This window comes from Mastomys coucha, unplaced genomic scaffold, assembly GCF_008632895.1.
Source record: "Mastomys coucha isolate ucsf_1 unplaced genomic scaffold, UCSF_Mcou_1 pScaffold15, whole genome shotgun sequence".
NCBI classification, from domain to species: domain Eukaryota; kingdom Metazoa; phylum Chordata; class Mammalia; order Rodentia; family Muridae; genus Mastomys; species Mastomys coucha.
In genome coordinates this window covers 104,529,924-104,554,728 of record NW_022196897.1, presented here as the reverse complement: position 1 = coordinate 104,554,728, position 24,805 = coordinate 104,529,924, and the positions used below count along the sequence as shown (strand labels likewise).

At 40.4% G+C, this 24,805-nt stretch overlaps 1 protein-coding gene across 4 annotated transcripts in view; it reads left to right on the top strand.

Annotated features, from left to right (window-relative positions):
• Ino80 (INO80 complex ATPase subunit) overlaps positions 1-24,805 on the top strand; it is a 94,939-nt gene that overhangs the window by 57,785 nt on the left and 12,349 nt on the right. For all 4 annotated transcript variants that reach the window (XM_031371516.1, XM_031371518.1, XM_031371517.1 and 1 more), the window contains 4 exons: positions 3,014-3,239; positions 8,477-8,604; positions 13,230-13,324; positions 18,924-18,996. In XM_031371516.1, the coding sequence (XP_031227376.1) occupies positions 3,014-3,239; positions 8,477-8,604; positions 13,230-13,324; positions 18,924-18,996 (522 nt within the window). The remainder of the gene's footprint in view (positions 1-3,013; positions 3,240-8,476; positions 8,605-13,229; positions 13,325-18,923; positions 18,997-24,805) is intronic.

Here is a 24,805-nt window from a genome sequence, read left to right as displayed (position 1 = left end):
TGGAAGAATGTTCTTTCATGCCTCATCTCCCCTATACCTATACATGACAGTTTGCAGAATGAACACAAGCTGTCTAGATTGGAACTAACTTAGAAGTATGATTTATTCTAAGTAGAAATAGACTTTTTTGTTCTCTCAGGCCTCCAAAATATATGGCTCATATACTTAGACCATGATATTCTATAAGTCCACATATATCTTTAACCAGGGCTCATCACCAAAGCTTATCAAAAACTTTAAAAAAAATCATTAAGAATTGTGTCTTGGCCAGGCAGTGGTGCATGCCTTTAATCCCACCACTTGGGAGGCAGACGCAGGCAGATTTGTGCGTTTGAGGCCAGCCTGGTCTACAGAGTGAGTTCCAGGCCAGCCAGGGCTACAGAGAGAAACCTTGTCTTGAAAAAACAGAAAGAAAAAAGAAAAAGAATTGTGTCTTTAGTTAGATTCCCTGCACCTACATGATGGCTTACAACTGATCGCTCCAGTTTTAAGGAATCTGTTCCCCTCTTTTGACTTCATGGGTACTAGGTACTCCCATAATACGTAGGCATACATATTAGGAAAACATATACATTAAAAAAAGCACTGTGCCTTGTATTCAGCCCTGGACTCGGATGTCAGCAAAAATGAAATCTTGGTGAAAGTATAACTGAAAAGTTTTGCTTTTTAAACTGCTAAGAGCACCTAGATCTGAGGCCTTAGCAGGAGAGCATTGTTCTTGTATCTGATTATCTAGTATCTGATTTTCCATCTTGAGATTATGGCCCAAAGTCTTAATTCCACACTGAGTTATTTTTCATTCCAGAAAGTCAAGAGAAGGTAGAGGATTTGTGTTTTAGTATAAAATATACTAGTATTAGCTTCCACTATCTAATACCCCAGAACTCGAGAAGCTAAAACAGAAGGAATATGAGTTTCAGGCTAGCTGAGCTACATGAGAGGTCTGCTTCCCAAAACCATGAAGAGTCTAGGGCTGTAGCTCAGTGGAAGACCACTTCTTTAATATGAGTCAGTCCTTGAGTTCACTCCCCATTTGGAGAAGGTGCTGCAGTCAGGAAGAAAAATTTAGAGTTTTACTCATTCTGGAGTGCTTGGTTTTTGAACATATGTAGAACTTTCCCCTTAAGGTGAAGCATTTAGTCATTTTATAAAAGTACAGCTGTTAGATATTTTGACTAGCATCCTACGTGGTAGATGTCTGCACTGGTACAGAGTCTGCTGGATTGCCGAGTAGGATAAGTCGTTTCAGAGAGATGCAGTTCTTGTAAACCTGCTTTATGTTTCCATCTTTGTAATAATCTATTGAAAGATACAAGTGAGTGTGAAGGGAGACAACAACCAAAATATTCTGAAGGAAAGAAATCGGTAAGGGTTCCTGTCTGCAGGAACCTTTCAACCTTGACCAAGTTTGGGAGCTCTTGGTCCTTTGTTCTGGCCTTAGGTAATTTTGCAGCTTAGCCATAGATGGCACTGTTTCACAACAGTTAGTGCTGTTTATCTGGCTGTTGATGAGACTGTTTCTCTGTTCTTGGTACCTTGTGGCTCTTAGAATCCCCTGTAGTTCAACATTCAGCTAGCCGTATTGGGTAGCTCAGCTTCCTAGGCTGGGGTGTGTATTGGCTCCCCCTTCTCAGTCACCTCTGTGATCTGCTCCCATTTCAGAGCATATCCAAGCTTGAGGATCACTTCTCTATAAAGGTTGATTCATGTGAAAACAGAACAGTTCATAGCAGAACAGATTTCCTAACAACCTATGTTCCAAGAAATAATAGAGCTGCCCAACTTGGTACAACAGATGCCCTGTGCTCTGATCCCCCCCACACCCTGGCTCTCACTCTTTGTTTTGTTTTGTTTTGTTTTTGTTTTTCGAGACAGGGTTTCTCTGTGTAGCCCTAGCTATCCTGGAACTCACTCTGTAGATCAGGCTGGCCTTGAACCCAGAAATCCGCCTGCCTCTGCCTCTCAAGTGCTGGGACTAAAGGCATGCTCCACCACTGCCCGGCGGCTCTCACTTTTTATACCTCCCGCCTCCCCATCTCTTTGTCTGCTTTTAAGCTTTGTCTTACTAACTGCTTGCCGAGAATGAGCATTTATGTTTTTCATCATCTTGGACTGGTGGAATTTACTTATTAACAGTCTTCTTACCACACAACATCACAAAGAAAGCTGTGTTTCTAAATTGGCAAAGCAGTCTTTCTCCATTGCAAAGGCCACATTTTACTTTTATTAGGATGTACTATAATGATGACATAAGAGTTTTGCCCAATTTCTGCCCTAGCCAGGAAAGGAATCTGTTGCTTATTGATGTTTGCTTCCTTCTATCCCCTATGTTCCTTTTTCCTCCTCCCGCATGGCTTGAAAGAAGGTCTCCCCTTTTTTCCATTAGGTTTATCCATGAGAAGTGTTTTGCCATGAAAGCATTAAAGATAGCTTCAGGTGTGTCAGACAAACACTAGTCATTTCTTGACAGATGGCCACCGTCTGTCTCCAGCTCCCTTTCTGGCTTCACTGTCATAAGTGGCCATCGTACTTGTAAACAACATCTAGTAATAAGTGGGTGGGAAATGTATATTGAGAGTAGATATTGCCAGACTAGAATCTTACTTTCCCTACTTGCATCAGTTTCTGTTTGTATCTTTTGATTGCAGCTTCATGTTATTAGAGATTACCATCTTACCCAGAGAAGCTCTCAGAGTTAGTCTTTGCCTTCATCTTACTTTGTTAGATGGGGAAATTTAAAGCCAGCAGTCTGAGATTATTCACATTGATCTGATTTCAGAATTCTGGGCAAAGGATAAAGCTCAGCATTCACAAGCCTGAAACTTGCCTATAACTCCACTCTGGGTAGAGGAAAGTAGTAGGATCTGTTGGCTTCTTGAGAATTTGGAGGCCAGCCTGATGCTATATGAGATCCTGTCTCAGAAGGAAAAAAAAGTCGATTTCCCTCAAAGGCTTGATGTGTATGAAAGACGGCAGAAGAGCCATTTTATTGTCTCTGAATTCTTCCCTGCAGGTCACCGCAGTGCCGTTGGATTCTTACTGTAATGACAGAAGTGCAGAGTATGAGAGAGGAGTTCTGAAGGAAGGAGGGAGTCTGGCTGCCAAGCAGTGTTTGTTGAATGGGGCTCCTGAGCTGGCTACGGATTGGCTGAATCGCAGATCCCAGTTCTTCCCAGAGCCAGCTGGAGGGCTGTTGAGCATTAGACCCCAGAACGGCTGGTCTTTCATCAGAATTCCAGGTTAGTTTTCTGTTCTTTGAAACACATTTCCAGCTTTGACTTAGAGGAGAATGGGGCAGAAAGCCCATGTGATAGTTTTTATTGTTTGGTATTTGGAGTTTCTGAGGTTTCTGTCTCTTCTTACCTGAAACTTATAGGTAAAAATATGAGTACTTTGTGTCTTGAGTGCAAAGATGGTAATTGAAATGTTTCTAGATTTGTTCTTGAGTACTCTCTTTTGATAAGAAGAGTGTACTGTCATTTTTTTTTTTTTTTTAAAGATTGGGGTACTCATGGGTAGAGCGCTTATCTAGTATAAAAAAATGCCACAAAGTTTAGAAAAGGCTTCAGGTCGAATGAGTGCAGTTGTCTTGTGCCGTTGCCAGTGGAATGAATGAGAATGTCGTCACTCCCAGAGAGCCTAGTTAAGTAGCATAAACAGTGTCCTGCACAAGGTCTAGCGATCTAAATGATAGCAAGAGGAAAAACAGTGTGTTTTGTGCCAAAACACTAGCAGATTCCCAGACCCCCCTTGGGTCAAGGTCCAGGATGGAAAGGAAACTAGGTCTTCATCTCTGCTTTAGTGAGACTGCACTTAAGGAAGTTGAACACTGTGGATTCGCAGACTGATGGACTTTACACCTGCTGGCAGCCTGCAGCTACGGTGTTAGTTTGTTTGGCCAAATACTCTGCTATCCTGATTGTATTATTATTATTGAAATTTAATGAATGCATACTAGGGACTGTACCTTCAAAGGGAGCATCTGGTATAGGTGACAACTGGATTACAGTGTGGAGGGCCTGTTTCTCTTTATTTCTTGTCTGAAGGCTTTGTCATCCTGTTGGTAACCTTTGGAGTGCTTTGACTGTAAACTGTCTGTTTGGGAATATGAAAGCTATATTGCATATGGCCTCGGAAGTGACTTTAGAATACATGAGGGCAGTAGGTAAAAGTGTTTGGAAGTTAAGGGAAAGCCCAAGCATAAAGTAGGACAGAATGGACACTGCAGACATACAGATGGGAGCAAAGAATAGTTACCAAAAGAAGCAAGGTGCACTGCATTTCTTCCTTCATTCTGGTTCTTTGGTTCCCAGTATAGTAGTAGAAGGCCCATTGCTGGCGCTGTGGGAATCTCTTGTGGCTTTTCCTGTTCTTTGAAAGAAAAATGGACCTTGTTTAAATAGCAGGAAGTGTCTGAGTTCTTTTCGCATCGATAAAAAGCACCAGCCTCACTGGCTGTTTACTGTGAGAACCAACAAGCTCCTCAGCGACCCCATTGTACTCTGTGGGCTAGCTGGGGTGCGGTGGGGGCAGGGAGGGTATCATTTGAACCTGTGTTTTATCTCTTCTATACTTTTACATTTTTTGTTTCCCTGGGAAAGGTGGAGTCTTTTGCATTCTTTGGAAGAGTGGACAGAATTTCATGAGTTTCATACTTTAATTGCTTCTGCAGGTTTCAGCCCTTCAGAGGGCTTCTTTCCTTGGAAAAGAGAGAGATTTAATCTTCTGTCTTGTGACCGAACAGGGTCCTAAGCTGAAGACTGTAAGAGCCTATTTTTAAATGTAAATACCATAGGATTGCAGGAAAGATTACGAGAGAATGGATAGCTCTGATTATTTCAGTATCATTTGAGGTCTTAAATTTTAAAGAAAGGGCTGTGGCTGGATTTGACTGGACAGAGTCTGCTTGATTTCCTGGTAATTATGCTTCTGCCCTTTGCTCTGCTTTGCTGAAGGCAGTGCTTTTGCACAACACACCTGGGTGGCTCTGAAAAATTGAGTGAGTGTGGGAGCTGGAGAGATGGCTCAGAGGTTAAGAGTACTGACTTCTTTTCCAGAGGTCCTGAGTTCAAATCCTAGCAACCACATGGTGGCTCCCAACCATCTGTAATGGGATCTGGTGCCCTCTTCTGGTGTGTCTGAAGACAGCTACAGTGTACTCACATAAATAAAATAAATCTCAAAAAAAAAAAATCAAGTGATGTATGCCAGGCCCCAAAGATACCAGTGTAGACAGCAAAAAAGGTCTTTGTTTTCCTGCATCTCTCACTAAAGACCAATGCTGGTTTGCTCACTCACTGGAGAACTCAGAGGTTTTTGGTTCAAGTGTTTCAGCCTCTTTGTTCTCTAGGACCTTTTCTTTTTTTCTTTCTTTTTTTTTTGTTTGTTTGTTTGTTTGTTTTTTCCAGACAGGGTTTCTCTGTGTAGTCCTGGCTGTCCTGGAACTCACTCTGTAGACCAGGCTGAAATCCACCTGCCTATGCCTCCCAAGTGCTGAGATTAAAGGCGTGCGCCACTACCACCCAGCCTCTGGGACCTTTCCTTTCAAAACAATCCAAAGGGTCCAGATTAGTCTAAGATGTAGCTCACTGGTATAGCACTCACCTTGTATGCATGAGCCTTGTGTTTGACCCCAAGCACCACAAAAAAGCAAAAACAACCCAGATTTAGTCCATCTGCTTTCACCTTCCTTAGTGACTGACTAGCACGCAGCACTTGCAGTTTCTGTATTTTTTCAGTTCATTTTCATGTACAGCACTTGTGTGTATGTGTGAATGTGTGTCTTTACCTCTTCACCTTTCTAGTACTAGCTCATCTTCATTACCAAACTAAAGAAACTCCGGGAAGCAGGAGATGTAAAGACTGTTTAATCATAATTTTGAAGTCAATAAGAGGCTGGAGAGGTGGCTACCAAGTTATGAGAATTTGCTGTTCCTACAGAGGACCCAGGTTTAGTTCCCAGCACCCGTATTGTGGCTTACAAAAATCCAAATCACTTGTTCCAAGATTTCCAGTGCCCTTCTCTGACCTCCACGAGTACCTTGCACATATGCAGTATACATACATGTAGGCAAATATTCATACTGTTGGGTTAGTATTGCTGTGATGAAACATCATGACCAAAGCAATCTGGGAGGACAGGGTTTGCTTCCTCATTGCTGTTCATCAGTGGAGGGAGTCAGAGCTCAAGCAGGGCAGCAACCTAGAGGGCATAGAGGAGTGCTGCTTACTGGCTTGCACATAATAGTTTACTTGGGCTGCTTTCTTATAAAACCTAGGGCCACCAGCCCAGGGGTGTCACTACCCACAGTAGGCTTGGCCCTCTCCCATCAATCATTAATCAAGAAAATGCATTACAGCTGGATTTTATGAAGGCATATTCTCAATTTGAGGTTCTCTCATTTCTGATAACTCTAGCTTGTGCCAAGTTGACATAAAACTAGGCAGCACACATACGCATAAAATAAATCTTTTATTACAAAGTCACTTGATGTCTCTCAGATTCTAGAGACCATACACATACTGTTTGTTCTGAAGGGGTGTGCTGGAGAGAAGACATAAACAGACTATAAAAATGTGGTTAGTTTAGCTTGCCCACTTGCTTTCAGTGACTGAAAAATATATGGCTTTAAAAAAGGGAAAACAAAAAGCTGACTAGGTCTGTGGGAAATAAAGCCATCAAAATCAAGAGGCTCCTGACAAGACATAGAGAAGAAATTGTAAGGAGAAGGGAACTTAGTAAGTTGTTTGGAAAGCGTGGCAGCCTGATCAAACTAGGAATTTCCACTGGCCTCCTTGTCTGGTGCCAAGAGAAGGCTCCGCACTCAACTCCTGTCCCACTGCAGTCATTTGATTGTGCTGTTAAGGAGACAGCAAAGAGAAGAGCATTCAGTAATCTAAACAGGAGCAAACAAAGAGGCCGAACAAAGGTGTGGACCACAGCGGTGGGGAGGGGAGGGCAATGTGTCCTGGCAGTATTCCGAAGGTGGGAAAAGGCAGGCGGCAGTGCAGAGGAGTAAACATCTAACCCATAGCTTTGTAGCAAAAACAGAGCAGCTGGTGATTTGTTATGGTGCTGTCAGCACATCCGTTCTTGTTCAGGGTAGACAATAATTGTGTACTTGGCAAATAGTGGCAAGAATGACAGTTGAGAACTCTTGGACTACTCTCAATAGTTTGCAGTTCTGAAGAAAGCGTGCTTTAACCTGGGAAACTAAAGATAGACAGTTTAACTTAGTATTGTCTCTTACTTTTGGTAGGCAGTTGCCAGTGTAAAATTCTCTATATTGCTTCTTTTCTGTGTTCCCTGGCCACTTCCATATATACTCTTATGCAATCCCTCAAGCCTCGTTTTTTCCTCTCCTACTGCAGCAATTGTTCAGGGCATGTTTATGAACAGTCTGCAAACAGGAAACTCTCCTTCCTGTACTATGATATGAGTGAATGGTACTGAATGGATAAGATGAGAACTTGTGAGTTAAATGTTCTTAAATGATCTCTAGCTGAAATGTGTTTTATATGGGAAGAGGAAGGAGAAAACACAAGTTAGTGAGTGAATGCAGTTTAATTTCACAGAAACTCAAAGTCTGTTCTTTCTGAAAACGTGGGAGTAGGGCCCTCTGAAAGAGCACATACTAGGCACATGACCCTGGAATTGATAGCAAGTATTGAAGAGTGTCAAAGGTGGACACATTTATTTGCCTTTCTTGGTGTTTACATTGTCTCCAGACTGCTGTCCTTATATAACCACCTTATATATAGCTACTATTCTGTTGCTATGAAGAGACACCATGACATATACAACTTATAAAAGAAAGCATTTAATTAGATGCTTACAGTTTTACAATCTGAGTCCATGATTAGCCTGGCAAAGAGCATAGCAGCAGGCAGGCAGACATGGTGCTGGCACAGTAGCTGAGAGCTTATATCTTTCCTACAAGTTGGAAGCAGAAAGGGAAAGAAACTGGGCCTGACGTGGCCTTTGGAAACCTCAAACCCCACCCCCAGTGACATTTTCTCTAACAAAGCCACACCTGCTAATCTTTCCCAAAGAGTTCCACTAACTGAGGACCATTCATGAGTCTCATTCAAACAGTGCAAGCACAGAATTAGAAGAAACAAGTTTCTAGAGATAAGTAAACAAAGGAGTAGAGTTTCCAGGTTACTGACAACACAGGATTATTTGTCACTGGCAATAACTTTGTATCCTTGGTGTCCACTCAGTAAAACTGTGGATCAGGCATCTGATAGGTCTATCAGCCGGGAGGCTATCTCCACCTCTCAGGGTACTTCTTCAGCACTCCTGGAGTCAGGATTTAGCAGAGTTTTCCATTCTGCCTCTAGAGCATGTTCCTGTTCCCATGAGACAAGCATCCTGATAATAGAAATTTTGGCTGCATACAGCTTTGCAATGGGTGATTTGTTGCTTTAATTAAATAGTTTCCTCCCTCCATCCCTCCCTTTTTTTTCTCCCCAGGCAAGGAGAGCCTCATCACTGACAGTGGAAAGCTATATGCCCTTGATGTCCTGTTGACTCGGCTCAAGTCTCAAGGACATAGGGTCCTTATCTACTCTCAGATGACCAGAATGATAGACCTGCTGGAGGTAGGAGAAGGAACCTTGGGCACCTAGGAGTATTTGACATGGTGTCCCTGCTAATATCAGCTTTTTGTGGTTTTATATATAGGAGGAGCAGAGTGCCCCACCCCCTAATAATGCAGATGACTTATTTTTTTTCCCCTAACCGGGAAATAGAATACTTTTCTTTTACTAGAAAAGAAATTCCAGGCTGGAGATATGGCTCAGCGGGTAAGAGCAGTGACTGCTCTTCCAGAGGTCCTGAGTTCAAGTCCCAGCAACCAAAAAAAAAAAAAAAGTAAAAAAAAAAAAGGAATTCCACAGTTTTAAAGCAGATCCTGGCCTTGAGAGTCTCTTGAATTCTGTATAGAAATCAGGATTTTATATAAAAACCTAGGGAGCAGCTATTCAAGTAGAGTTAAATGTAATGGTTCTCATCTTGACTATATATTGCAGACATTGGAATGAGGTCTAAGAATTAACAAGGATATTTAAAATTTAAAGTCTCCTGAGGTAATGTTAATGTATAGCCGTGGTTCAGCACTGGGTTAGCCATCAAAGACAACTATGTGATATATTTTTTGTTTGTTTAGTTACTTACATGTTTGGTTCTTTCTATTTTTTTTTCTTTTTTCTTTTTTTAAGATTTATTTATTTATTATATGTAAGTACACTGTAGCTGTCTTCAAACACACCAGAAGAGGGCATCTGATCTCATTACAGATGATTGTGAGCCACCATCTGGTTGCTGGGATTTGAAGTCAGAACCTCTGGAAGAGCAGACAATGCTCTTAACTACTGAGCCATCTCACCAGCCCCTCTCTCTATTTTCTTGTCTGAATAATGACTTATTTGTGGAAGAGAGGAGGAGGTCATAAACGTAGAAACAGTAGAACAAGAACAAATAATCACAAACCAACAGAGTGAAGTCTCTTAATAGGAAGGTTGCAGTAAACTAAGGTATCCGGTGATCAGAAGTATGTAAATGCCTTGTATTTTTTACTTGGGTTTAATATAAGAAAGGCTCTATGTTCCAGCCTGCTACTTCAAGGAGTAATTAAGTAGAGATTACCATGATGATTTTAATTTGAGAAGAAGGGGATAGGAACCATGGTAATACAGAAGGAATGAATACAGCAAAAGGGTTGGGCCAGTGAGATGACACAGCAGAGAAAGGCACTTGCCTCTAAGTCTAAAGACTTGAGTCCCCAGAACCCACAATGTTGAGAACCCACAGATTGTCCTCTGACCTTCACATGTACATCTATGCATGCACATGAATACACACACACAAACACAAATAGTATAACATTATTTTCAAAAGGAGTGGGACACTTTGGAGGTTTTTTGGAAGCCAACGTTAGCTTGATGGATTTTACAGGGAGTTTATCCATTGGGAGCAAGTTCCTTTTAATTATTTGACAATTTCTTTTAGCAAGAGATATAATAATCAACATTTGAAGTCAATTTTATGTCTAAGTCTTAGATTTCATATAGTGCTTGGATTTTAACTTTTGTTTTTGGTTTTGTTTTGTTTGAGACAGGGTTTCTCTGTATAGCCCTGGCTGCCCTAGAACTCACTCTGTAGACCAGGCTGGCCTTGAACTCAGAAATCCACTTGCCTCTGCCTCCCAAGTGCTGGGATTAAAGGTGTGAGCCACCAGTGCCCTCCTGCATTTTAACTTGACAAACTTTCTGATTTGTTTTATGACATCACCTATTTATAAATGATAGGAAAGTCTTAACAAGTTCTAGCATGAGAGAGGTAATTAAGCACTGTTGTAAATGTTTTCTTCTGACTGGTTGGTGTTCATGCCAGTCTCACATTTCCCAACATAGAGCCCAGAAAGTGGAACCTAGGGCTTTATTGATGTATGTTAGGTAAGCGATATCCTCAGCCATGTTTGATGGGGTAAATCTTAAGTACAGTAAGGCTCTAATAGCAGTTCAACTAAAAGAACTGTTGTACCTCCCACACTCTGCTCAGACCAAATGATGCCAATAGCTAAGACAATCCTACACTAAGGCACTAAGGCTCTTCTTAGTTCTTGTGTGCTACTTGCTTCATCCTGAAGAGTTGGGGAAAGTACTGGAAAAGTGGTGATTGACAGTTATGAATTACAAAGAGAGAGGCTGGAGAAATGGCTCAGCTGTTAATATCACTGGCAGCTCTTTTGCAGGTTAAATCCCAGCACCTACATGGCAGTTCACAACTATCTCTGATTCCAACCACAGGGGAACTAACATTATCTTCTGGGCTACACTGCCGTCCCACAAATGTAGTTCACAGACACATACGCAGACAAAACACTCATACACACACTTTTTTTTAATTAAAAAAAGATCAATACACAATGAGCTTATTAAAGGTGGCAAAAGTCTTTCTTTTTGGGGGGCTATGTCTGTATGCATATGCCTGGTGTCCAAATAAGTCAGAAAAGGGCTTTGGATCCCTCTGGATCTGGAGTTAAGGATGGTCGTTGGCCCTAAGATACATCAAGTTATCTCTCTGTTTCTTTTTTTTTTTTTTTTTTTTTTTTTTTTTTTTTTTTTTTTTTTTTTTTATGTTTTATGTGTAAGAGTACACTGTAGCTGTACAGATGGCCGTGAGCTATATCATGTGTGTGGCTGCTGGGAATTGAACTCAGAACCTCTGCTGGCCCTGCTCGCTCCATCATTATTCACTGTAAGCTGTCTTCCATGGCACCAGAAGAGGGCGTCAGATCTCATTATGGGTGGTTGTGAGCCACCATGTGGTTACTGGGATCCGAACTCATGACCTTCGGAAGAGCAGTCAGTGCTCTTATCCGCTGAGCCATCTTGCCAGCCCACACTCTTGTTTCTTAATGCAGATACTTACACAGCTATATAAACTTTCCTCTCAGAACTACTTGCATTAAGTCTATATTTTGGTGGATCCTTCATTTCCATTTGATTCTGAGAACTTTTATTTCTTTTGTAAAAGGAAATAACTGACTGCCAGAGGGTAGTGTGAGATTCCTTAGGACAGGAATTACAGGCCGTCATTGTGAGCCTCTCCACGTGGGTACAGAGAACCAAACTTATTAGATACTCCTGGAGAGCAGTGTGTTTACTATGGAGGCATCTCCAGTCCCATTATTTTCATCTTGATTTCTTTAAAGACCTACTCATTCTTCATTAGTGTGTGTTTAATCTCCTTAGACTGTATATTCACTAGGATCTTGTTTGCTGTTGACTTGTGTTCTTACTCCATTGTGATCACATTATATATATATATACACACACATATATATATATATACATATATATACACACACACATATATATATACACACACACACATATATATACATATATATATACACACACATATAATTATTTCAGCTTTTCTGTATATGTTGAGGTTTACTTTCTGTCCTAACATATACTCTATTTTGGAGAAAGTTACACTATGGCAAAGGTCATTAGAGCAATGGGAAACCAATATAAATATTTCCAAAATGTAGAACTTACTGGTCTTTTGATTTTGGTTAGTTGATTCTTGTAGTAATGAGGATTTTGAAATAGTCAGTTAACTATAGCCCTGGTTATCTTTCAAATTCTTTTTCTAAAATGCCATCTCATTGAGCAGCCCAGACTGGTCTTCTTTACTCAGTAGCCAGGGCAAGCCTTGAACTTACCCTCCTACTTTACTTTAACTTAGTCTTCCAAGTAGCTGGAATTACAGAGCTGTCCCACAAGGCCTGGCTAATTAGTCTTTTTCAGTAGAGAAAAATTACATTTGGACCTACTGTTTACCTTAACTGTGGCTGTTAATAGATATATTCCAAGATTCTCCAATACCTGAGACATATTATACTATTTTTTCTGTACATACCTAAGATAGTTTTAACAAGTAAGAGACTACTCATAGCTAATAATATAATAAAATATAATACACTATACCAAAATTATCTAAAAATTATTAATTGGCTTGATGTGGTACAAACCTTTGATCCTACCACTCAGAGACACAGGTAGGCAGATCTCTTTAAGTTCAGAGGCATTCTGATCTACACAGAGTTCCAGGAATACATAGTAAGGCCTGATCTCATAAATAGAGTCCTAATTAATTTCTTGTTTCCCATTTCATATTTTCAAATATCAGCTTTCCTGTAGGTAGACTGAACCATGGAATGTGAACCCAGAGACTGAGGGGCTGTTGGTACTGTTTGCACTGAGCAGGAGACTGAGGCTGCCTGCTTTCGGTCTCCTGTTGTACAGGCTGCCATTGAATTTGCTCTATAACTGTAGTGGTTCTTAAAACTCCCAGTCCTTCTGCCACCACCTCCCAATTACTGAAAAGAAACTGGTTGTGTTCCTAGCTATGAAAAATTGCTTACTGACTGAAAAGCCATTTTAGTTTGGGGATTGTTTTTATTTGGGAGAAATTGTTTTTATAAAGCCCACAGAAATCTCTTTTGGATGAATTTTCAAGTCCAGATTGAGATTCTGAGTTGATCTTGAATTTCAGGAACAGTAAACTCATTTAGTTGTATTTTTACAACCATTTCCTCCCCATTCTGTGTATAGTAAATTGAGTCTGGTATGGATAAAGTTGGCAAAAGCTTGAGAATTAGAATGTAATGATTGGCATCAAATTTATTGTGTCCCTTTATCCTGGTTGGCAGGAGTATATGGTATACAGGAAGCATACCTACATGAGGCTGGATGGCTCATCTAAGATCTCAGAGAGACGGGACATGGTTGCTGATTTTCAGACCAGGTAACATTAATTTGACTTACAAAAACTCTTCTTTCCATTTTCCTCTAGGGTTTTAAATGATGAGGTTTTTTCTTTTTTCTTTTAAGCCAATAGTGCAGCTTTTGCTTTTGTGTGTGTGTGTGTATTTACTATATGCGTTCCTATGTATTTGTGGAGGACAGAGAGCAACATTACATGTTTTCCTCACCAAATTGCTCTCCACTAACTTTCACTGAACCTGAAGGTCACTGATTGTACAAGTGTAGTGTCTTAGGGTTTCTATTGCTATGAAGAGACACCATGACCAAGGAAACTGTTATAAAGGAAAACACTTAATAAGGATTGGCTTACAGTTTCAGAGGTTTAGTACATTACCGTCATGGTAGCAGACATGCTGGAGAAGGAGCTGAGAGTTCTACATCTTGATCTGAAGGAGGCAGGAACACTGTCACAGTGCGCTTAACTTGAATATAGGAGACCTCAATCCCAGCCCCCACAGTGACACATATCTTCCAACAAAGCCACACCACAAGTAGCTAGTACCTACTATTTTAAGAGTTGGCTAAATCTCCTTTCAGTGATTCAGATTGAAGAAAGAGAATATCAATATGAAACAAGATATGGCTGTATAGCTCTGACTTTCCTAGAACGAGCTCTGCAGACCAGGCAGAGTTTGCAGATATTCTTTGCTTCTTTCTGAATGCTGGGATAATAGGCATGAGTGACCACACACAGCCCCCATCCCACCCCACTCCCTCTACATGAGTGGCTACTATTTTAGAAAGTAAAAGTGTTTTATTTTAGGGTGAGGGTAGAGACAGTCACAGGTAGTTTATGTTGATCTTATATCCTTGATATCCCCTGTCTCTACTTTTGTAGTGCTGGGATTACAAGCATTGCTACTACAGCAATAAAAGGATTTCTGAGTATGAATGAGGATCTCCAAAGAAGAGAATGTCAATGTCTATGAAGAAAAGTATCCACAAAGCTACGTTAGACTAAAGACATAGATAGCTCAGTGGTAGAGAGCTTACTTAGCATGCGCAAGATACATGCCAACAAGTCACTATATCTGAGAGTTAGTTTAGGGTTGATTTTTAATTTGTTTCTGCAGTTCATTTCCTATGAGATTTCTAGTATTGCAGATACAGAACATTATGGCAATTTGCAGTGAGGTTCAATCTGTTCTGTTCGTAGCTCTCAGTATTAGTCCCTCTCTCAGCTGCTATGAGCCTATGAAATTTCAAATACCACATGTTAAGTGTTGGGGGTTTACAAGAGTCATTACTGTCCTGTATGCTGCTTCTCACTATGCTAAGCAGATGCCAGTGACTGCTCTCCTCAAAGAGAAAGCCAAATTCCTCTGCAGATTGGTTTGTTAAACCCCATTCTTAGTGTTCTTCCTTATATTTGGAGAATTAAGAAATTTGATAAAAGGCCTGGAGACACAGCACAGACTTTAAGAGCACTCCCTGCTCTACCAGAGGTCCTGGTTGGGTTCTTGGCACCCAATAGTGAACTCACTAAGTCCTGTCCCATTAACTCCAGTCCAAAAGTATCTGAGACCCTTTTCTGGACTCTGCATATACTGGTACATAAACTTACAAGCTGGCTAACCACAGTTATTTCCTTGTATTTTTTGTTTTTAGAGACAGGGTTTCTGTATATAACAGTCTGAATGGCTGTAAAGGTGTGTGTCACCATGCCCATTTTAAGGCTAACCATATTTTTTTAAATTTGAGAAAAAAAATTTAAGGGGAATAATTTAGATGTTACATTGTAAATAAGAATGGTTCTGACCTTCTGGACTTTAGTTATATGCCTGGTTAGTATTCATCTTTTTAATACTTGAGAAGAGAACTAAATATGTAGCTATTTGTATTTATTACTTTTATTTCTTGTTTTACTTGTCTGTTTGCTTTCTTTTTTTTTTTTTTTTTTTTTTTTTTTTTTGGTTTTTTGAGACAGGGTTTCTCTGTGTAGCCCTGGCTGTCCTGGAGCTCACTCTGTTGACCAGGCTGGCCTCGAACTCAGAAATCCACCTGCCTCTGCCTCCCAAGTGCTGGGATTAAAGGCTTGCGCCACCACCGCCCAGCTGTTTGCTTTCTTTAGAGTTCTCACATAACCCAGGCTCTTTAGATCTGGTGACTGAGCTTACAGCTATTCTAGCTGACCCAGTTGGGGGCCTTAGGGGTATTGGGAAGGAGGAAAGGAGGGGTGTGGAGGCCATAGGTCAGTGTCATGTGTCTTTCTCACTTTATTTTTGAGTCAGGTTCTTTTTGTGAATCAGGAGTTTACTCTTAGGTACTCAATTAGCTGGCCAGTGAGCCCTCGGCCCTACCTGTCTCTCTCCACTAGTAAGGGTGCTGAGATTACAGAGGTGTGTCACTGTACCCCACTCTTTGTATGGATGGTTGGGACTACCTGGTCCTCAAGTTACTCAGCAGACACTTGCTCACATGAGCCATCTCTTCAGCCAGTTTTTTCAGTGTTAGTTTTTATTGTTGTTGTTGTTTTTAGCATCTTGATGTGCAGCTCAGGCTGGCCTAGTACTCACAGTAATTGTCCTGCCTCAGCCTCTCGAGTATTGGAATTACAGGCATGAACCATCATTCTCAGCTAATCTTCTAATTAACTTAGTTAGAAGAATTAATTGAGAGCCGGGCAGTGGTGGCGCACACCTTCAATCCCAGCACTTGGGAGGCAGAGGCAGATTTCTGAGTTCGAGGACAGCCTGGTCTACAACATGAACTCCAGGACAGCCGGGGCTATACAGAGAAACCCTGTCTCAAAAAAAACAAAAAAAAAAAAAAAAAAAAAAAAAAAAAAAGAAGAAGAAGAAGAAGAAGAAGAATTAATTGAGCAAGCCCAATAGTGTCAGTAGTTTTGAAAACATTCCTGTAGGGGCTTGAACCTGTTAAGAGCACTTGCTGTTCTTACAGAGGATCTGGGTTCAGTTTCCAGCACTCCCATGTGACCTTAACTGACCTTAACTCCAGTTCCAGGGGTTCCAGTACCATCACCTGGCCTCTAAGGGAACTATCACATAAGATAGCCATTCTTATAAGGCTGAATGACATTTTAAAATAGAGAAAAAGACAGGTGGTTTTCAAAACAAAAGGCATGCCTTCCCAAATATTTACATTATTATTAGTGAAAAGACTTCAAAAGGAAAAAAAATGTAGTTTCAACTCAAAGGCCCCATGGCTCAAAGGTCAGCCAGAGTAAACAAGAGTGCCTATAAAAAGCCATTTACATTCCCTTCATACAAGACTTATTTATGAGGGATCCTTCCAGGAAAAAGTCTCACTGAGACTAAAGACTATTTGGCCAGGATGTCCTGGCAATGTTCAAAACATGTGACCAGTATGTTATCCTAGGAGCCACTCATAAGGTCTTTGCTCTATGAAGAGTTGACCTTTGCCTCCCTTCTATCCCTTGACCTTTAACAAATGGATCCCCACTCATCTCCTCTCTCCTAGTTATATGAACAGTTAGGGTAACCATAACACCATGGAAATGACTATAGATGAGTTTTGTGTTGTTTGTTTTCTTCATGATGACACTGTGCCTTTGCTTCCATCCATTCATGTCTCACACTGGTTGAGTATTTTGGTGCAAAGGGGACTTAGAAAGGAGTGGACATTTACAGAGATTGAGAGTGAGACCAAGGTGTGTCCATGCAGTGTGGAGTTCATAGATCCATAGACACTCCAGCAGCCAGCAAATGCCGAATGTGACTTTTCTCCAGCCCCTAGAGGGCATTCCTAGACTATACTGTTGCCTTCTAGAATTTTGTTTTCTCTAATTAGAACTCTTCTTTTTTTGTTGTTGTTGTTGTTTTGTTCTTTGAGACAGGGTTTCTCCGTGTACCCCTGGCTGTCCTGGAACTCACTCTGTAGACCAGCCTGGCCTCGAACTCAGAAATCTGCCTGCCTCTGCCTTCCAAGTGCTGGGATTAAAGGTGTGCACCACCACTGCTCAGCTAATCAGAACTCTTAAGACTTTGACTTACTTGTATTATCATCTCCAAATGTATTAAGTACAAGTACAGTTGTAGATAATCAGACAATATAGACTGGAATGAAAACTAACTTCTTTGATCATTACAACTCAAGATTTGTCTTATTTCTTATTTTCTGTGGTTAAATTACATCAATTGCACGCAGATTTTGGGTGTATGTACCTCATCAGGAGCTGTCTTTTCAGTACATAGTTTTCAACAGAAGCAGCATATTCACTCTGGAGTGGCTCAGGATAGCTTACAATTCTAGCATTTGAAGACAGGGGCTCCCAAGGCAAGCTTGAGGCCAGTCAGTGCTCTAGAGGAAGATAGAATCTAGAAAATTTTTTCCTACAATTGTATTTCTAAGTTTTTGTGTTATTTTATTTTACTTATATTACTTCAATGTATATATAGTTTTTTTCTCCATGTGTGTGGGAGGTTCCTATTTAAAAATGTTTATTACATATGGATCTGACCTCTTCAGACCTCCATGAGCAGTGTGTAATCTTTCTGCTGCTCTTTTTTTCTTAGTCTCCCAGCAGCCTTCTGCTGGACTTCCTGTCACATACTCAGTTACTTTCCCTGACATCCACCTGAGATGCACATGCTAGACTTCTTAGGAGTTTATCAGCTGAAAGCCCTAAATACTTGGTCGATATCACATAGGCACTAGGACAGGGGAAGAAGTCTCAGGACTCAGATGAAACATTAGGGCATTCTTTGCACTTAATATGGGCCCTGAAAACCTAAAATTAGGGTATCTCTGTTTAATATTGGCTGTCATTTGTATTTTACTCATAAAAATGATGTTATAAGTTAAGTAAAATTCTGAAATACTAAAATGGATGATGAATTCAAAGTTAAAAAGAAAAATGGGAAGCCTAGCACAGTGGCCACACCTGTAATCTCAGCACTCAGGAAATGGATGGAAGAATATTGCAGAGTCTCACTGTGTAGTCTTAACTGGCTTGGAACTCATTATGTAGACCAGGCTGGCCTCTAACTCCCAGAACCCTACCTTCTTCTGCTTCCTTAGTGCTAGGATTACAGGCATGCACTACCAAAATGGCAAGTGTATTTTCTCTCTACTCCCTTGGTTTGCAGGATTTGTTTGTATTGCTCTGGCTGTCTTGTCACTCCCTGTGTGGACCTCATACTCCAGAGATCTATCATCCTCTGACTCCCCAGTGCTGGAATTAAAGTGTCTCAAAAGAGGGGAGAAAGGCTATTGGGCTGAAAGTGTAGCTCAGAGATAGAGTATTTGCCAAACGTGTACAGATTCCTAGGTTTGGTGCTCTGAAAGAAAGACAATATTCGTGTAATGTTGTATAGCCCAAGGTCTGTTTCAATAATGACTTATTTTTCTGTAATATCTTCCATGTTTCTACTTTTGCTGGTTATCAGTCAGATATTAGTGTGGCAGCAAAAGCTAACACACAGATTACAAGATAACTGCCATCATTTGAGTTTTAGAGACAGAACACCTTTGCACAGTAGTATCTCAAGATGGCACCGGCACTCTCCCTAGCCCTAGATTGTAATTTTAGAGATTCCTATCTATTCCACATTGCATCTTTGCTTTCCTCCTAACATGTCTTCCCCCCTTTTCTTTAGGAACGACATATTTGTGTTTCTGTTAAGCACACGAGCTGGAGGACTGGGTATCAATCTCACAGCTGCAGACACAGTAAGTGGTGAGATCATGGTGTATTGGACATGTAGGTCTCTACTATAAATAGTTCATTCATTGCACATTTTACCTTTCCTTTTGTTTTTTCTAGTCATTCACTTTGAATGATTTCTTTATACATTAATAAATTGCTTGCTATGTGTTAAGTACTTTCCTGACAGTTGAGATAATATTGTGAAAATAAGTGAACAGGAGATGCCTGCTAACCAGGATTGGATTGGATTTTTCTGAGGAGCTATAACTAACTAAATAAAAAAGGGTTGTTTTCTTACTAGTGCCTGATTTCATTACTTGAGAAGGTAGTGGTAGAAGTTGTGGTCTGAACTTTAAGAACTGTTTGGATAGAAATGACCTTGATAATTAAATAAAATAAAGTAAGTTATATCCTTGCAAGTTTTCATCCTTTCATGCCCAATCTCCTGATAAGACTACTTTAACCTCTGAAAGGAGAAGAAAAGAAATTTTCTTTTGAATTTTAGCATTATTCCATGGATTGAGATATATTTAGCAGCAGTCATAGTAACATTTAGATTGAAATGTATAAGTGGGAAATGTTTCCTAAAAGGCATGACTCTGAGTTTGAGGCCAGCCTGGTCTACAGAGTGAGTTCCAGGACAGCCAGGGCTATACAGAGAAACCCTGTCTTAAAAAAAAACAAAACCAAAACCAAAACAAAAGGCATGACTCTGAAAATGGCACTCAGTGTGTAGCCAGTCTTTGCTACTAGGTCAGGTCTTCTCTTTCCCACCTTTTAACTCTGTCCTCACCCCCGTTTCACCCCCTATCACTAGATAGGAGAGAAAGCGTAGAGATGTCTCAATCTAAATGAATTCTTATTTGCTTGTAGATGGTTTTTGCTATTTTGTGGCTTCTATTTCCTACCTTTATCTCCCTAGTTTCATCCCCTATCACTAAAGGATAGAGGGAGAGAGAGATCCCTTAATCTAGTTTCTTGTTTCTTCTTTGAGCACTAACAGACTACTTTAACATTTCTGTAGCAGTTTTTGTTTGTTTTGTTTTTTAAAGATTTATTTATTATATATGTAAATACACTGTAGCTGTCTTTAGACACACCAGAAGAGGGCATCATATCTCATTATGGATGGTTGTGAGCCACCATGTGGCTGCTGGGATTTGAACTCAGGACCCTCAGAAGCAGTCAGTGCTCTTAACTGATGAGCCATCTCTCCAGCCCCATTTCTGTGTTTTTTAAAGAAACCAAAATCCGAGAATTCTTACTGAAACTCAGTGTGGCTATTGTGGTCTGTCTCTGAAATCTGAGCATTGAAATTCTCACAAGCACAAGAAGGAACAAGTTCATGAAATTGTAGAGAAATGAGGGACAGGATGAACAAGTCTGAGAAGTTCATAGCACCAGGTCTGGAGTTAGATCCTGGGCCTTAGTATCCACTCCTAAGTTAGGCCCACTTTTTCCTCTGATAAACTTAGCATCCTCAAAAAAGTTGTTCAAGGGAATTACCTGCACTGTGTTAGTAGCTGTGCTCAAAGAAGAATTCAGATTCTAAGGGAATGCTAATTATCACCCATTAAGATTCAAACTTATCTTGCTTACTATAGATAGAGTGGACTGGGTGTGAAGGCCTAAGGACTGTTGGCATAACTGTGGAAGGCAGGCTGTGGTGACTCTGATGTGGCTGCTCATATCTGTCCTATGACATGACAGAAATTTACCCTTGTCCTCCTTTTCTCTTTTTTTCTTTTTCTTTTAATTTTTGTCAGATAGTACCAACAGTTATACACATACCAGTTTTTCATAACTGATCTTTTGATCTCATTACACTCCCTAGCCATATACCTTTTGATCCAAATCCATTCTTTCTCTACCAACAACACTCTTAATACAGTTTATAACCTTCTTAACTACTGTGCTACTTGAAGCTCCACAGCTTACAAGCCTCATCGCCTATAGCCTGCATTTGCTGTGCCAGCCTAGTTGCCAGATCCCTTTCCCTCCCAGAAGGAAACACTTGACTCGGAATTTTTAGAGTACACCATTACTCTGTTACACTACTGTGTTTGTTACCTGAGACTAGATCTTCGTGTCCTAAGCTACCCTTTTTAACTAGTAAACTTATGTTTGTATTTTAAAATCCCAGTCCAATGTCACATTCCTTCCTGGGTCCCTCCCTTTCTTTACTCAAGTCAATCATGTTACATTATAAATAATTAATAAACATGCTGGTCTTTGACCTACCTCATCATTAGAAAGAAAGCCCCTTTTTTAATACCTGAGCCAGTTCCTACATATGTCCATTCACTCATTTAACAAATGGTTAACGTGTATCAGGCAAGAGCCTGGCACTGTTTTAGGCACTAAGAATTCAACATTCAATAACATGAAGTTCTGTTTTTCTCCTAAAAATTACATTGCTAGTTGTGGTAATTGATACAGTATAAATAGTTCCGAGAACTAATTTAAGTGTTATGTTGAAAAATACAACAAACAGTAAGAGAGGCAGATGACCCAGGTTTCTGTTTCATATGAGATATTAAGGCTTCTCTGATAGGTGACATTTGAGCCAAGATCTGAACAGAGTGAGAAAGCAAGCCAAGAGTTAGTCTGGCAAAAACACTTCAAGCAGAAGAGATAGGTATAGGGCTCTCAATTAAGAGCCTAGTTAGCACGTGCTTTTAATCCCAGCATTCAAGAGCAGAGGTAGGCAGATCTCTGTGAGTTGGAGGCCAGCCTTGTCTTCAGAATGAGTTAGGTGACAGTCGTGAGTTCACAAAGAACCCCTATCTTGCAAGGGGTACAGGATGGGGACCTGATTGGCAAAATGAAGCAACATCAAAGAGTAGAGAGTAGATATAACAGAATTAGTGAAGGAGGAAGGTAGAATGTACCACACAAGCAGATCATGCAGGACTTGATAGGCCAGGTAAGACTGAGATTGGAGAGTGTAAGAATTTGAACAAGGGATTAACATGGGCTAGCATTTTGGAAGGGATCTCAGGCTAGAGCCACACTTAAAGGGCTGAAATGATTCTCCTCTGCCTCAGCTTCCCAAGTCCTGGGACTACAGTGAGGTGCCTGGTCCAAATGCCTGGCTTCTGGGATAGAGCTGGATGGAATGTAGAGAACACCATAGTTGGAAAGGTAGCAGAGGGAATAAACAAGAGTCTTAGTCTTAACATGGCAGTGCTCAGAAGAAAGGCTACAGCTGGAGACATATTTTGGTATCACATTATGCATAATATTTAAGACTGTGAGGCTTGATAAGATCTTTGCAGAAGTTCGGCATAATTAACTTTTATAAATGTATTTCTGGGCTGGAGAGATGGCTCAGCAGTTAAGAGCACTAGTTGCTCTTCAGAGGACCTGGGTTTGATTCCCAGTACCCACATAGCAGCTCACATCTGTCTGTAAGTCCCAGTTCCAGGGGATCTGATGCTCTTTTTTGACCTCAAGTACCTGGCATGCATGTGGTACACAGATGTACCTCCATGCAAAATATTCATACACATAAATAAATCATTTGTTTTTTTGTTTGTCGAAACAGGGTTTCTGTGTAGCCCTTGCTGTCCTAGAACTCACTCTGTAGACCAGGCTGGCCGCGAACTCAGAAATCACCTGCCTCTGCCTCCTAAGTGCTGGGATTAAAGGTGTGCGCCACCATAGTTCAGCTAAACAATATTTTTAAAAGGAAAAAAATTTTATTTCTTTCTTGGTTTACCTGTCTTTAGTTAGGTCTATGATAGAACCCTTTGACTTCTCTGGGTCACATTGGACAAGGAATTGTCTTTAACAACACATTAAATACACAAACAAAACAAAATCTATCAGTAATGTTCATTGTATCTGCCACTACAAAGCAGCCAAATATCCACATAGGACTCCTTTTAAATTATTAAGTTTATAGTACCAAGTTTGCAGCTATTATAAGTAAGGAGTGTTTAAAAAGGATGTGCTTACATAATATACTTTATTACTTTTCTTAATAAAGTAAAAGAAAGGAGAGCAACATAAAACTAGTGGGCCATGGGATACTATCTGAGAAACCAGTGCATCTCTGTTGGTTTGATGGAGGAAAATGGATGAGTCAGGTAAAATAATGTATTTACACATTGTGCTTCATTCAGGAAAGACTTGATGTCTTTATGATCAAGGAAGAGTTTGTTAGGATATACTTGGGAACTAGTCTGCTTGGTTAGTAAGCGCATGATTTTAGCAGTGATGAATGACAGGAAATGTTTACCATGTTGTTGTTTGCGCTACTTTATGGAGCAAGGGTACCTGTGGCTCTGTCTGACTTGTTTCAGATGCTCTCTTGTGGGGAGAGAGGAACTTTTGTCTCTCAGTAACAACATATGCCCAATGGAATTAGCTTTTAGCTCCCTCAAGGGACTGGAATAACATGTATTTTCTTGGAAGGGGGAAAAAAAAAAAAAACAAAAACCTCTCCAACTTCTAGTTATTAGTCTAACTTGTCCAGTTGTCCCTATTTTCCATTTTATTCCTTCATCCCTTGTCCTATATCGTCCAATACCTGAACACCAGACCAACCTTCCCTAGCCTCCCCACGTGCCTGCCTGGCTTGGTGTTTATAGCTTCCTAAAGGTACTGTTCATAGATTTCACCTTAGTCATCACTGGGCTACACGTTCTGTATGATGTACTTTCATCATTGCTAGCCAGATCAGCTGTGATACTATAATTGTAACTTGTTTGTGTCTAAAATGTCTCACCAGAAACCTGAAATAGGGGTGTCATCTGCCCCTCAACAGGCACACCCACTGGCTCACATTATGGAGACCCCAATCTTGCCTTATATTTCTGTCTTTTCATTCTTAATCTGTCTTTAACCTATTGATTTATACATATTTCAGTATTTTTCCTGTGCTTTTCTTCTTCTAAGCAGTATCCTGTTTTGTTGTGTTCTCTTCCCACATATCTTCATAAGCTTTAGTCTTCTGTTTATGAGTCTAGAGGAGCCAAAATTAAATCATGGTTTGGTTGCCACTCAGATGTCTAGAAACAATGCAGATGTTAAAGCAATCTTTGATTCATGGTGTAGGCATCTCTACTGTGAAGTTGGCTCTTCAGGGTACTCTTTTAGCGGTGATCTCATCACATATGTGTATTATTTTTACATATGTTAGATAATACTAATGTTGAAATAGTTTATTTTGTGTGTGGGTGTTTTGCCTGTGTCTGTGTCTGTGTACTACTGGTGTGCCTGGTATCTGAAAGGGCCAGAAAAACTAGAGTTGTAGAAGAATTTGAGCTGCGTTGTGCTATGGCTATGTGAACTGAAGCAGGACCTCTGGAAGAACAGGAACATCTTATACATATTAGTCATCTCTCCAGCTCCCAACAAACATGCCTCCTTTTTCTTTCCTTTTTTGGTTTTTCAAGACAGGGTTTCTCTGTGTAGCACTGGCTATCCTGGAACTCAGTCTTGTAGACCAGGCTGGCCTCAAACTCAGAAATCCACCTGCCTCTGCCTCCCAAGTGCTGGGATGTCTCCTTTTTCTTAACTTTGTATTTCCTTACTTTGCTCTTCCTGATAATTTTAAACAGATTTTCTAGTAGATTTCATAGTAGAGGCCTGAGATAAGGGACCATTTTAAATTCAAAGCCAGCCTTGTCTACATTGCAAATTCCAGGCCTATCAGGCTGTATAGGAAAACTTTGTCTCAAAGAAATAAAGGGACTGAGGTCTTACCTCACTGGTAATGTATTCTCCTAGCCGCCAGCATATAACAAAGTTTGATCCCTAGATAGATAGATAGATAGATAGATAGATAGATAGATAGATAGATAGATAGATAGATAGATAGATTGG